Below are 14626 nucleotides of genomic sequence, written 5' to 3' on the forward strand. Positions count from 1 at the left end.
AGTGCCTTGGGGGCGAGCTGCGTGAAGTTTAGTGACCAACAGCAGCATCACTGGCACCAAGTCTTGGAGCGGGCTGAGCTGTCAGTGGCTTTGGGCTGTCAGCTGCCACAGCTCCTGTCACAGCAGGCGATTGGCATCCTCGTAGGCATCGCCGTGGCAAAGCCTGGTGATTTGAGCGGTGACGCGCTGGGTGCTGTGATTTGCTGGGGAAACTGGGGCAGGATTCTCCCTGAACTGTCTGTGTCGGCTGCCAGAAGAGAGAGGCCGGCAGCAGTTGTGCTGCCAGGAAAGAGCTGCGATGGGTTATGAACATTCCGACTTCTGTGCGTTGTGTGTGCATGTAGTGATCAAAGGCCTAGTTCTGTCCTTGCTGTCGCAGATAATAATCCCAAATGTTACCTCGGTGCTGGTATCGCTACTGCAGGTTCATGTCATTAGCTCCTCAGTTGTGGTATTTGCGCTCTGAGCACTAGTTCCGATTTCTTGCTGTCTGGATGATTGGCTCATGAAGGACAGGACAGTGGACGTGGTCCAAGGATTAATGCAGAACCATCAGGCACCGTTTGCCTTTAATGGATACTGCGAGGAGACTGACTGGCTATGCCAGTCAATGGTTCAGAGTAGCTAAAATTGTGGCCTTGGGTTCAAGGCCTGAGTTTGTTGAGCACAGCTCTGTGCTTTCCCCTGTAAATGCCTGATTGATGCCTTTAAACTTGTTGAGACCAGCCTGGTTTTCTCCTGTGGAAGAACAGTTTTTACGTTTCTGTTGTGTGTTTTGATGGGTATGTAGAATTTAGTAATTAATTACTTTTGTGGGGTGGGGCTTGAATTTCAAACTAATGTTTGCTAAGTCGAGCAAATGTTCATTTAACTTCCTCTAAAGTTTTTTGTCCTAGTTGAACTTTCCATTCAAAATTTGGGCTGGGATGGAAACTGTTGCCAAAACTGAAGATCAAGTTATAAAAAACCCAAACAAACCATTCGTTGGGGTTTTTTTGGGGTATTTATAGCTATAACTTGTAGCATGCTTGAAACCTGTACATGAGAATTACTCTGCTTTATACACTGCCAGTATGCTGAGACTGGATAAATATTCCTTTTTCTTAGCTAATGGGTTCAAAATGGACCTTAAAGGTCATTCAGGACAGTGGCTGGGCAAAAGTATTTCTGCTACCTTTTGTGAAGAAAATAGGCTGCTAAAAAGAATTCTAAAGACTATTGTGTCTCAAAACAGCTTAGCATGTTAATCTTTTTCTTGTCTGATTTTGGCAGTACTTACAGCAGCAAGGTGTTCCGTGTTACCTTCTTGACTTTGGCTGCATCTCTGACTGTGCCTCTGCTTGGAGTAACTGTTCTACTGGATTGTCCTATAGACCCTCAGCCTATAAGGTAAATTGTTGCTTTGTTTTGAGGTAAATATTATTGAAGTGTAACTTCTTGTATGTGCTCTGTTGGGTTTTTTGTTGGTTTATTTTTTTCTCAGCAAACAAGAGTCAACTATGTAAAGTTGTTCTATCTGGATTAAGAAATTGGAGAGTGATTGCTGTAGCTTGCTTCACATACGCAGTCAGTTTCTGAGCCATCTTGTGCAGTTGTGTGTCACTGCTGATCACTGAAAGAGCTGAATTAGTTTCTTTGATCATTAATCTATAAAATGATTTTCTGCTATCTGAGCTGGAGTGGAACTTGGGATTTACTTGCATGCGCTCTTCCCTTCTGTGAAACAAGATCTGCAATTTCACTAAGGGCTAAGCTGGACCCCTGCTATTATAGTTCTGTCGAAGAGAAACAGTTTATCTGAGAATGAAAACCGAAGTGGATAACCTGGCTGGGTTGATTTGCTGCTTTGTACTAGCAGAACCATTTGGTGATGTTGTATTTAAATGCAGATCTCGTAAAGCAGTGTCAGCTAGGTGATTTCTGAATTCATAAACATCTGAATCAAGGTCTGTATCAAACGTGTAGCGTAACAGTAAATCAGCTACGTGAGAAGATCACGCTTGCTTTGGGAGCAGTGGTGTGTGAAACTGTTAGCATAGGGTGGAGTCAGGATCTTTAGCTCTCCTGTGATCTTGAAGTAAGTGAAAATGCTCAGTCAGCAAAATACTTATGATCAACTTGATAATTCCTTAATGAGGAGGAACATCAGCACTATAAACACTGGGAGTTGAAAGAAATGGTTAACGTGGTAGGGTAGTACTTACAAATCTTGCTTATAAGCGCTTAGACCTAAGCTGTCTCTATGCAAATCACCCTGAAATGCTTTCTACTGTGGTTGGGTTCACCAGCCCCTAATTTCCTGAAATATATTGCAGGTGAATGATAATGCTGAAAGCCCATAGGATATGTCTATAATGCTGTTCCTGTTATGTAGTCCTGGTCTGGTTCTACTCTATAGTAACAGTATTTGGTGTGCTTACACTTCTTACTTAAAAGTCCCTTTTACAAGACCAGGAGAACTACTTTTCCTGCCCAAATTGCTGGTTTATGTTCCTGTATATTCTTAATAGCTTGTTAGCTTCATTGCCAGAAGTGGTTCCAGTCTGTGCAATGATGATCTAGGATGATTCTGTGTGATGTTTAGGAAATGTTTCGAAAAAGCAGAAGGAGGTAGATGCTGTCTGAATCAATCCCTCCAGTGAAAAAAACCACAAAAATCTCATTTGCTGATAGTGTTATCATTCCTTTAAGACACTGGAAATATTGAGGAATAAGAGGGTCAGAGAAAAGCAGATGTGGTCTATGAAACACCACATGAAATTCCTGCAACTCTGGTTTATTTAAAGTTCTTTCTCTATGAGCTTGTCTTGGATAGTATTGATCCCAGGGAGGATTTTCTGTTTGCAAACACAACTGTCCAAAGTTCCCAGCAAATGAATTCCTTATCTGAAGCCTTTCATTTTCATCTGAAACTAATGCTTGGAAGAAGGGATGGAAAACAAATTGTGTTAGCATTGGGAAGACAACTCTGCTGTAAATCTTCTGTGGACAGGTAATTCAATTTGCTTTGGTACTGCAGTAATACATACTTAAAGGAAAGTTTGTTATCTGTAACCAAACAGATAAAAGTATGTATTCTTCTCCCCTGAATTATTTGTGAACCTATTTTCCTCAATCGTCATGGCTTTTATAGTTCACAATTTCAGTTGACTTTTTTTCCTTCATCACCGAAACCCTAGAAATTGTGATGATTTTCACCATGTGAACGGTAGAGTTGCAATGTGGTTGGTGACAAATAGGTCCTGAATCATGTGAACGTGGATAAGTTTTGGAGTCAAACCTTGTCCTTTTAAGATTCTGCAGGAGGAAGGCGTTTACTTGTGGTCACAGGAGGAGTTATTAAAAAAAAATTATGAAAAAATTCTTTCAAAACTTGTCCTAGGAAGCTTTAGCATAATCTTATGAATGAATGCCTAAGGAGCTTGCCGCCCTGGGCGTGTATACAGCCTTTAGTAACCACTTGAAATCCTTAACTCATGGAGATGGAGGTGGCTTTGTGTGTTGTGTAAGAACCTAAGGAGACTGAAACGTGTTCACATTTGTCAGCACAGTGCTTTTGGAGCCTGGCATTTACATTGAAGCTGTGTAGGCATCTTACTACTTCCCTCCTCTGTATCTCTGTAGTTGATTGGAACTCGCATTTGTCTTGAACCTGGCTAATTATGTGAATAAGGGCTTAACAAGAATGTGAATTGTGTGGATGAGGGCTTAGGATCTTAATTAGGATCAGACCTTATTTTGTCATTTTGAGACTTCAGTTCAATACCCTTGAAGTTCATGTGCAGCTTCTTTGACTTGGTCTTTCTCTATGGGAAGGCATTCAAGTAATGAACAAGAATATATGTTTAAATATGGTACGAAAGCATGAGTGTCCTACTACTTGGACTACTGGAAAACTTTTTTCCCTAGTTATATGCTGATTAGTAATTAAAATATCTTTTTTTTCCATGATGGAAATGCTGAACAGTGTCAGATCTTGGTGTACTGTAAAATGCCAGGCTTTTAAATTTAAAAACCTTTTTGCTTAGGAGTTTGCATATATCTACTTAAGGAAAACATTCTGGTACAAACTCTCATTCAGCTGAGTATGAAAGCAGTTACTCTTTTGTGTTGTGGCAACACAGAAATCCTTTGCCTTTGTGTAAGATAAGTGAAATGTGAGAGTGTTGTTGAACTTGTGCCTGGAAATCTATATACAGCTTCATCTTAGGAACACATAACTGCAACTTTTCTGATCAGCAAAATGAAAAAAATTATGATCCTTGAAGAAGAGTCAATTTTCCAGCTTGTCAGCTGCATTTTCTTTTTTTTTTTTTCTTAAATATGCAGTATTTAAGGCATAGGTCAAGTCTCCAGGAGTTGAGAAACTGTTTAAAAAATGATCTGATATATTGCTCAAGAGTCTTTGCAGATTTGTGCAAATGATCACGAGGTCTGTGTTTTGTTTTGCAGTCTGAAGGAACCTCCCCTGCTGACTGGTGTCCTAGAGCCCAACACCAAGTTACGAAAAGCTGAGCGGTTATGGGAAAATCAGCTGGTTGGGCCAGAGTCCATTGTCAACATTGGAGGTAAGCACTGACAAAATAAACTTTTGAAGAAGGGTCTTTAAATGTTACTCGAGGATTTGTTCAGCACTAGAGCTCTGAGGTGAACAAACTCTGGAAGTTATTTTGAACATGCAAGTTTTCTTTTAAAAAAAAATTGTGATATACAGTAAAACTAGGCCTATATGCTGCTTTTCTTCTCTCTCCAGTATAAAATAAATCTTGTTGCCAGATTAAAAATCTCTGTCTTCCAAGATTAAAAGCATGAGCAGCATAGTCAGGGGCTATGTATATTTGAAGGAAGTGGTCCCATTTTTCATTTGGCTAGTTTTTAATCTGGGAATTAATATTTACAGGGTACTGCCTAATCTTTTAATGTTCATTGCCTCTGAGGGAGCTGAGTCTTGTGATGTTAATTTTTGCTTATATGACAGAAAAAAAAAATCTCAATTTGATAAATGGCACATTTACACTTTAGGGCTGTTGCATGCATTGTAGGTGTCATTCTAGTTCTCTCTTATGGCTCATCAGAAAATCAGAAACCCATCCCACCTCTTGAGCAATTTCTTAATGAGGTGGCAAGGCACCCACTTAGCAGGAAACCAACTTTGTGCAGGAGTTGTTCCCTGTGACTCCTGAAGGGGGGTAAAAGACTAGAAACTGCTCTGGACGTGAGTCTTTCACTATTTTAGTGTGAAAAGCAAAGGGTGTGGGAGGTGCAAGCAAGGCCCTAACTGAAGCATCCTTCAGTACAAGAGTACTGAAGTACAGTAGCCATATCGTTTATTTTCTTTTGCTATATCTTCTAATGAATAAGTAAGATATAAAAAAAAATGTTTTACCCAGCAAGAAACTGCTGTAAATTCCTTCCTCAGCTTACACTTTTTCTATCTTTCTCTGTTAACAATATGCTGAAGGAATTACCTGATTCTTTTCTGTAGCCTAGTTTTGTCAGTCTCATTGGAAACTCTTTAAGGAAACCTTCGTGCAAGGGACAACTGACCTATGTGTGACATAACCTGACTGGGAGTAAGTTTTGTGTGAATAAATGTTGAAGCCTTCTTACTCCCTTTTAAAAAGTGTAATTAGCCAACTTAAAACTCAGTTAAATTGGAGATGGAAATGTCTGAGCAATGGGCTCTGCTAATCCAAGAGTCTTTCATTTGATTTGGTTTTATGGAAAAATTTTTGCGTTGTTTGTATTCAGTGAGTCTGTCTGATGCTGTCACGTGGCTTGGCATGAATACAGTAATTTGGCAACAGTTTTGATTTGGGTGGTTGTTCAGTTTTTGTCATTCTTCTCCAGAACTGATACAATATGAGCGTGGGCAGGTGTCCAGAGGCCTGTGTGGGCTGTACCACAATGAGAGGTTTTATGTAGTCAGTCTCTTGTTGAAGAGCGATAAAGATGGATGCAGTGCCTGATGACTTTTTATGATGTAGAAATCTGCCCAGAAGGATCAACCCCGTGAGTAGCCATTAGGTTGTTGCATCCACCTTTAACCAAGGATTAGAGCTACGAGGATGATCAAGGGACTTGGACATCTCTCCTGTGAGGAGAGACTGAGAGAACTGGGGCTGTTTAGCCTTGAAAGGAGACGGCTGAGAGGGGACCTTATTAATGTACGTAAATATCTGTGGGTGTCAAGAGGAAGGGGACAATCTCTACTCAGTGGTGCCCGGTAATAGAACAAGGAATAATGGGTTTAAGTTAGAACACAAGAAGTTCCACCTCTATGATTTTGACCACTTGTGGGTGAAAAGCTTCATATCCCACATTCAATAGCTTCTAAGGTTTAAATCCTTCCTCTTGGAGTTGGAAGAAATCTAACCAGATGCTCTTACTTGCCTTCATCTTTCCCCTTTCCTCTGTATTCTTTTGCTATGAGTGAAGACTTACTTTGCGTGATTTCTACTTCAGACTTAAACATGATTTCTACTTCATGCTAGTAGAAAGATCATGTAAAAGGATGTTTCCCACTGCAGTTTTGTGATCGAGCTAATGATGCCAGTTGTTTTTGCAGATGTGCTGATTACTGGGACAGCTGATGGGAAGATTGTCAAAATTGAAGATGGGGAAATACAAACAATAGCCAGAATTGGCCATGGTCCTTGTGGTGAGTGACAGCTACTGAACACAGCGTACACAAAAATGCCGGGTCGGGGCTTGTGTTGGTTAACGTGGTGCTCTCTCTGGGTTGCTCATGCAAGTGCACATCTTCCTCTGTTGAGATTTGTAACAGAAACAGTAATATATTTGTATGAATGAAGTATGAGTGGAAACATGTATATAAGCACTGGAAGGAACAGCAGAACAAAGGGCCAAAAGAATGGGCGTGGGTCCTCTCAATAACACTGATCGCAGTGGTAAGATTTAGGAATGCAAGTTTTTTGTGTCATGTGCACTCCTGTAAGGCTGCAGCATGTGTGACTTGCCAGTAGAAGATCCTGCATCTTAATACAGGGAAGAAGATGAGGTTGAAGTGCATCACAAATAACATTCCTTTTCCTGTTAGTCCATCTAGAAAAAGCACGTATCCTAAACAAGAAAAAAAAAAAAAAAAGAGCAGCAACCTGGCCTAATATTTATGGAAGCTGAAGTCACCAAGATTCTGAGGCGAAGGGCCACCCCATAAAAACTGAGGACTTCTAAAGAAGTGTGAGTGAATGAACTCTGAGATAATGTGTGAGTGGGAAAGGTCAATTTATTTAGAGATTTTGAAAATTACTATCATCTTCCCCGTCTACAGAATTTTGCCTTTAACTCTGTTGTACTAATTTCCCCTCCTCTGTTTAAGTACAACGGGGGATTGCAGCAGCTGCAACCTGCTTGAGCAGGTGATATTTTTGTTTTCTCACTGCTAAACTGCAGTTATTTCTTGTTGAATTTCACACCTCTTCCTGACCCACTTATTTGCTTCCTTAAATGAGATTTCTGGAACCGATTGAGAAAAACTAGTAGTGGCTTGTTTCTTAACAGAACCATTTCTGTGGGGAAGCTTCATGCCGGCCATCTCAGTCCTGCCTGGGCAGCCTGAGAAGCCTGGCTGGTCTGTTTTGGGACTGTGGGGGGTTTTGTTTGAGGTGACTCTGTAGAACCTTACATGAGGTTCTGCAGCCCTGCACTCGTTGCTAGTTAGAAATTATGGGCAGGAACTGTTGCTGGCTTTATGCAGCTCACATTGACACCTTTGTTGTTTGAGCAACGTGATTTTACATGGGTGTTGATGTGATTACGCCCTGGACTGATTTAAGAGCACTCTCTTGGCTGCCTCACAGGTAGGACAGCCTTGGTGTTGATGGCCAATGAAATCTGCTGCCAGGTGATAGGAAGCTGGTCTTCCAGCTGCTGCTTAGCCGTGAGGGTGGGTTGGGATGGAAATTAAGAATCACTTTTCCACTGCTTGTTTCCATTGGACTCATATGGCTTGGAAGAGGTGGGAAGATTATGCTGCCCTGTTTCTTTGGAGCCAAAGAAGTAGTGGGGAGCTTAGGCTTCCATCTTGCCCTCCCTAAGTTGGGGAGGCAAGTGGGGAAAGTTGTAGCTGAGTGGCAAAAGAAACTTCTGGAGAAGGTAATCTTTCAAACTACAGATGCTCTCAAGTTCTTAGTCCTTCAGGAGTCAAGTAGATAATTTTTTCATATTTGTGTTATTCCCTTTCTCCTCATACAGAAGTCTTCAGTCTGTATCTTGAGAAACCAGGTATTTCATGAGTGTTGGACCTTTCCAGAAGTTCCAAGTTGTGCATGTTCTGTTGGTTTTGGTTGTTTGTGGTTTATTGTGGTTTGGGCTTTTGTTAAAAAAAAATTGATTCTTTCTGAGAAGAAATATTTAGTCAATTTCAATTTTCTGACACTCAGCTTTACTCGAGGCAGCTGTTAACTAGCTACCAGTCTGGCAAATGACATAGTTATCTCTAGACTGGTGAAAACATGGAGATACATGTTTCACTCGCACCTAGGAAAGTAAGAATCATTTCTTTAATGAATGTGTGTGGTGCTGGCCGTAGTTTTGTTAAGGTACTGTTTGACCTACGCCTTATATTTGTTTCTATGTGGACAACCCTTTTAAAATTGTTTCCTAAGGAACCCGTGAAGATGAGCCAACCTGTGGAAGACCACTTGGCATCAGGGTGGGGCCAAATAACACCCTTTTTGTGGCAGATGCTTATTATGGACTCTGTGAAGTTAATCCTGATACAGGTATGACTTTTCCACTCAAAAGTTCTCTTCCACTGACAAATCTGAGCTTCTTTTGCAGTTTTCCCAGATGCTGCAGGCAAAACAATGCCTGCCTTCTTTGTAAAGTAGTTTGGAGCTGTCTGGATGAAACATGCATTGCAAGAACTTGGTATTTATTTTCTTGTAGCAATCAAATCTTCTCTACATCTGTATCTGGATGCAAGTTACCAGAGGCTTGTCTTCTGGTGACATACACTTTTGGTTGTCAAAACTGGTACCTCAGGATCCATGAACAAAGCTCCGTGTAGCTGTTTAAGTTCTCGTGAAGGGGGGAAAAAATATTGGTGTTACGTACACTCTCTGTCATGTTTGCTGCACTTAATGTTTCTGCCTTGAGCTCACTATGTGATAGTGAAGGGCTCCTAAATTCCCTGTAACCGCAATCTATAGAAAGTAAAGAAAGATGTATTTTGGTGCGGCGGAAGATCAGGTGGCTTGTTCTTGCTGAGAGAGGAACTCTCATGTCGTGCTCTTCATTGTAGGTCCCCACTCACATCTCGGTTTTAAGAGCTGTGCTGTCACAAAGCAATAGTTGCTTTCCTGTGGGGTTGATTTTTCTGACAGCTGATGTCTCCACATTGGCTTCGGGTGGGGAGGGGGAGGCTGGCCAAACGCTGGGTGAGATGTAACCAAAGGGCTCCCACGGTGTGGCTCCGGGAGGGTATGATCAAGGTCTCCCCTTCTGATGGCAGACAGCTGCCTTATTAGCTCAGACATGACAAAACCAAACAAATAAACAAACCCAAACCCTGTGCCCAAAGATGACTTCAGTAGGTTTTGACCTCAGAGATCTTTTCCAGCCTCAACAGTTCTGTGATTCTGTGATTATTTTTTTTTTTCAGATTTGACCTTAATAATTTGCCTGGTAGTATGTGGCAGAGCTGACTGTGGCAGAGCAGTTTAGTGAACTTGCTGATGTTTTAACGTTTAGAAAGTTCCTGCAGATTTATGGGGAAAGAGGGAGTAGTGATTGGGTTGCCTGCATCCTTCTACAGAGTTGGGAACTTGAGTTCATAGGAGTTTTAGAAATGTGATGAGTCTGGCACTTAGCAATAGGGAACATCATCTGTGGTTTCAGTTTTTCTGAAGTGTTTTTTCTCTTGGTCATTCATGTTTTGTGTTGGCTTGTTCTATTGCAACCCAAAATCTTATGACTTAACAGAGGCATGAATGGAAAAAGTGTGAACTGCCAATTAATTTCCTGTTAGTATTTAATTTCCAGGGCAGGACATACGAAACTTGTCCTATGTGTCCTTTTTTTTTTTTTTTCCCCTCCCCTTTTTTTTATAACCAGGTGAAACGAAAGTACTTGTGTCAACCAAAACACTAATTGAAGGTCAGAAGTTGTCGTTTGTGAACGATCTTACAGTGACCCAGGATGGGAGGAAAATATACTTCACTGATTCCAGTAGCAAGTGGCAAAGACGAGACTATTTATTCTTGGTTATGGAAGGAACAGATGATGGGCGGCAAGTATCTCTTCCTCCAGGCATTTAACTTTCTGTAAGCTCAGCTGTAGGAATGGACTTCACCACTTCCTTGGTCTTCAGGTTTTTTCTCTTTATTAACCACCTGTGCAAACACTGCACTGCCTGGGAGAGGGAGAGAGACTATGTGAATGTTGCAAATGAGACCTGCAGTGAAATAAATGAGATTCCTCTTTCTCCTTCAGGAGGACTTACATGGAACATCTGTTTTAAAAAGGTGTTACTATTAACATTCAGCCTAAATGATATCAATCTCAAGTGGCTTAGTGTTTCCGTTGTGTTCATAAACAAATGTTTCCTGGCTATTGTGTCTTTTTACCTTACATGAGGTGCATGTGAGAGAAGAAAGAATGGCTGCAGAATGAAACCAGGGTGAATAAATATTTATCTTTGCTCAAAACCATGTATAATGCTTTGTTCTTAGCCTGCTGGAATACGACACAGTAACAAAAGAAGTGAAAGTCTTAATGGTGGGGCTGAGGTTTCCCAATGGCGTCCAGCTCTCTCCTGCAGAAGACTTTGTCCTAGTGCAGGAGACAACCATGGCTAGAATCAGGAGGTGAGTATGACTTTGCTGAAATTTTTACTACTCTCTATTTAAAGATTTTTTAAATAAATGAGTTGGATGAAAAAGAAACCCTACACCATATTTATGCCCAGTTATCAGTGACAAAGAATGTGGCCTTCCTCCATAATAAATTTTTCCTTTCACTGTTAACATCTGGACTGCGTAATCTTTCCATTGTGGGCTCATCGAGCATAGTGGAGTAAGCTAATTTTTCCAGGGGAGAGGAATGTGGCTCTACTGTATTTCCCTGTACCAAAATAATAAAAAAAAAGTTTTTAAATTTTTTTTGAAGTTAATTCATTTGGGGGCTTTTATTTATTACTCAAGCTGCTTAAGAAGTCCTAATCCTATTACTTGTAACTTTCAGGTATTATGTGTCTGGGCTGATGAAAGGTGGAGCAGATATGTTTGTTGAGAATATGCCTGGTCTTCCAGATAATATCAGGTTGAGCAGCTCTGGAGGATACTGGGTAGCTATGGCAGCTGTCCGGCCCAATCCTGGATTTTCTTTGTTGGATTTCTTGTCTGAAAAACCATGGATTAAAAGGATGATATTTAAGGTAAAAAAATAATAAAAAAAAAAAGGACTTTGGGATTTTTTAAAAATTATGTTTAGTATAGGAATGGAAGTCATAAATATTTGTTTGTCCTGTTTCTTCATCTTCACAGGAAGATTTTAAAAATATTTTTAGTGCTGTGATTAGAACTGTTGTGATTTTTCCCAGGTACAACAGTCCTTATGTATTCATAGGTAGTAAAACTAACATTTGCTTCTCTGAGTAGCAGGTACACATCTCTTAAGTTGCCTTCCATCTTGATCTCAGAAGAGAAAAAGAAACTATCTTTGCCCTAGCCATGCAGCAACACAGGATCTACATTTGCATATGGGAAGACTTCATCTTTGTACCTGAAGTGCCTAAACTACTTATTGCCAGGTGTCCGGAGAGCATTTGGCAAGTCTGACCTGTTGTAGTGACTGGCGTAGGCATCCTAGGAGACAGCGTGTATGTTACGTACGCTGCTAAGTGACACTTTGTTCTGACTCGGTTTGCCTGTTGTTACGTCACACCCCACTCGATGAGGATGAGCCAGAATTGTGTATTTCCTGAGGGACATACGATGCTAAAGAAATGGCACCGGTGCCTTTTAAACAATACAAAGATCTGAAAATACTTCTCAAAAGAAAATAAACAGGCAGCGTTTAGGATGGAAGTGCCATTTCAGCTAAACAAACTCTGTGCTGTCCCCATAAAAGTCGTTGTCTCTCCTGGTGCAGTGCAGGAGCCTTGACAAACTGATGCTTTGGGGAGCAGAGCACGATATCTGCTGTTTGCCATCGACTGCACCACAACAAGCTGATGTCTCCCAAGTGGACATCCTTTCAGCCTGGTGCTCGAGTGTGCTTCTACTGGTCCTCTTTTGGTTTTTTCTTTTTGTTAAGTTGGCTTTTCAGGTGTTAATGTGTTAAACCTGTGTAGTACTGTTTACTCAAAATTCGTGCTTATGTTCTTAGTTGCTCCTTTCAAGAAGTGTGGAATGGTCTTTGGCTGTGTAAGTGTCTGAGAACTAACTGTGGAGAACAAAATACCTTGTTGTTAATTTTCTTCTTTCTTTTCTCTTTTTCTTTTAGCTGCTGAGTCAGGAAACAGTGACAAAGTTTGTGCCCAAGTATAGCCTTGTCGTTGAACTTAGCGAGACGGGATCCTACAGAAGAAGCTTTCACGATCCCAATGGAGTAACGGTAGCTTATGTTAGCGAGGCCCACGAGCACAATGGATATCTTTACCTGGGCTCCTTCCGCTCTCCATTTATTTGCAGACTTGATCTTCGGCACGTTTAATTGTCTATCCGTGATAAAGCGTCACTGTCCTATAATACTCCAGAGGTACGAAGGAAGCACGTGCTTGAGGCAGCGTGTGATCGAGAACAAAAAGTGAAACACGGTCCGTTAACATGCGGTGGCACTTTTCTGCTGCCATAGGAGCTGTACCTGCTGTACCCGTCCTCTTCCTTGGTTTGACTGCTCTTACTTTGGAGTTGGCATGCATAATTATTAATAATTGAAGAGTATGGTGGGGCATCTTCATTAGGTTATGCGCTCCTTAAAGAAAATCCCTTGCTTTTTGACACCTAGCCCTTTTTGGAGTTGTCTTAAACAGATGTCATCTGTCACATTTAATGCAGCTATATGTCTTCTTACACTGGAAGGATTTCTGGTGTATGGAATTTAACTGTGTATGATTTGGATTGAAGAAGATGTCTTGCATGTGTTTATTTCTGTTTTAGAACCTCCTGTTTGGGAGTGATTATAGTGCATGTTCTAATGACATACCATGGTGCTGTGGTAGTGGCAGCAACATCCAGAACATGCCTAGAAATCTAGTTACACCATTTGAGTTTCTTCAATTCCAGCCTGTGTAATCAATGTCAGACACTACAATTAACTTCTAATCAACATGCAGAATCAAAATTGATCGTTATCTATGGACTCCTGTGTTTCTTTCTAGCATCCAGCCAGATGATGAATGGAAGTTGCATTTTCTATGTGATTAAAGACTAATTCCAGAAGGTTTAAAAAGGTCACTTGTGTATTTCCTCTGTGTCTAGCAGGTCTTCTAAGTCTCCTGGCCATTATGTAGATGGCTGTTCCTGAGAGATGTGAGAGGGAAGAGGGTCAGCTGCAGGAATCCTCTTCAGCATATTTTTTATGGGGAATTTGTAAAGATTTTGGAGAAAGCTGGTGTCTGAAGATAGATGTGGACTGAAAGCCCCCCTGGAAAATCTAGTAATAGTGGATGAGGAAGGCTTTGGTGGAAAATCTTGGAAAGCTTTAGTAGCTGCTTTCTGGCATCTCCAGAGGAAATGGTTTACTTCCTCTGTTAAGAGATGCTCTGCCTGTTAAATCCAGAGAATGCTTTTCTGTCAAGTACTACAAAGGAAAGGCTGTGCTGTTACATTTTAAGTAGAAGGTTTTGCATCTAGAAGAACTAAGGGGGTTACTTGAGTTGTGATTTAGTGGACTGATTCATGCTTTGGGATTAAAGACTTTGCTGCTCTTTCTTTTTCTGCCACTGGGTGATAGTCAAACATAAACTTACACTATTGTTCCATTGCCTCACCTTTGAAAAGGAAATAATCAAGATTTGCTTGATATATAATAAGCACCAGAGAAAGAGAAGATAAGAATGTCATCTGCTTTTACTAGCTTTCTGTGCTTGTCCTTATTAATGGAGGGATATGCAAATGAAAGTGATTCTTTTCTCAGTGCTTCTGTCACCTTGTTCTGTGTTACTAGTTCAGCTGCTGGTTGCTGTGTCAGGCTGACCTGTTTCTGTACAGGTCAGGGGCTGCAAGCCCTTTTGCTTGACCTGGTGTTTACTGGAGGGAGGGAGGGAGGGAGGGACGGAGGGAGCTCTGTTAGATGCAGAAGAAGCCTCATGAAGGAACTACTGCAAGCTCTGACCTTTGATTCAGCTGAGCCTCGTCTTAATATTTGTGGACAGAGATGGAGTGATGCTGCGATAAGTCTGAAGGGCTGGAGCTTGCAGTGTGTCTCTGGGAAAACCCAGCACAGGGCAGGCGGTTTAAACAGCAGCTGGTTAGCATTGCTCTGCCAGCCCTTGCAGCTGTTTGTCCCATTCTGGTGGGATATGAAAGTTGAACTTGAGGGAATGTTAAATTGGGGATTCAAGAGCAAGTCTATTGTGGGGATATTTTTCATGCTGATGCTTTGGTAGCCTTGGGACAAGCACAGCTTTGTCTGTTGTTGCATAGTTATCTCTAGT

At 41.2% G+C, this 14626-nt stretch overlaps 1 protein-coding gene across 1 annotated transcript; it reads left to right on the forward strand.

Moving 5' to 3' along the window:
• Positions 1-1272: 1272 nt before the first annotated feature.
• APMAP (adipocyte plasma membrane associated protein) lies at positions 1273-13324 on the forward strand (the record flags this gene model as incomplete). Its single annotated transcript, XM_009864554.1, has 8 exons — positions 1273-1389; positions 4453-4568; positions 6569-6661; positions 8631-8747; positions 10081-10255; positions 10698-10832; positions 11209-11401; positions 12472-13324. Coding segments are annotated over 8 exons (1156 nt in total), but the record flags the coding sequence as incomplete, so codon positions are not given.
• Between the last annotated feature and the right edge of the window lie 1302 nt (positions 13325-14626).

This window comes from Apaloderma vittatum, unplaced genomic scaffold (genome assembly GCF_000703405.1).
Source record: "Apaloderma vittatum isolate BGI_N311 unplaced genomic scaffold, ASM70340v1 scaffold14582, whole genome shotgun sequence".
Taxonomy (NCBI): Eukaryota; Metazoa; Chordata; class Aves; order Trogoniformes; family Trogonidae; genus Apaloderma; species Apaloderma vittatum.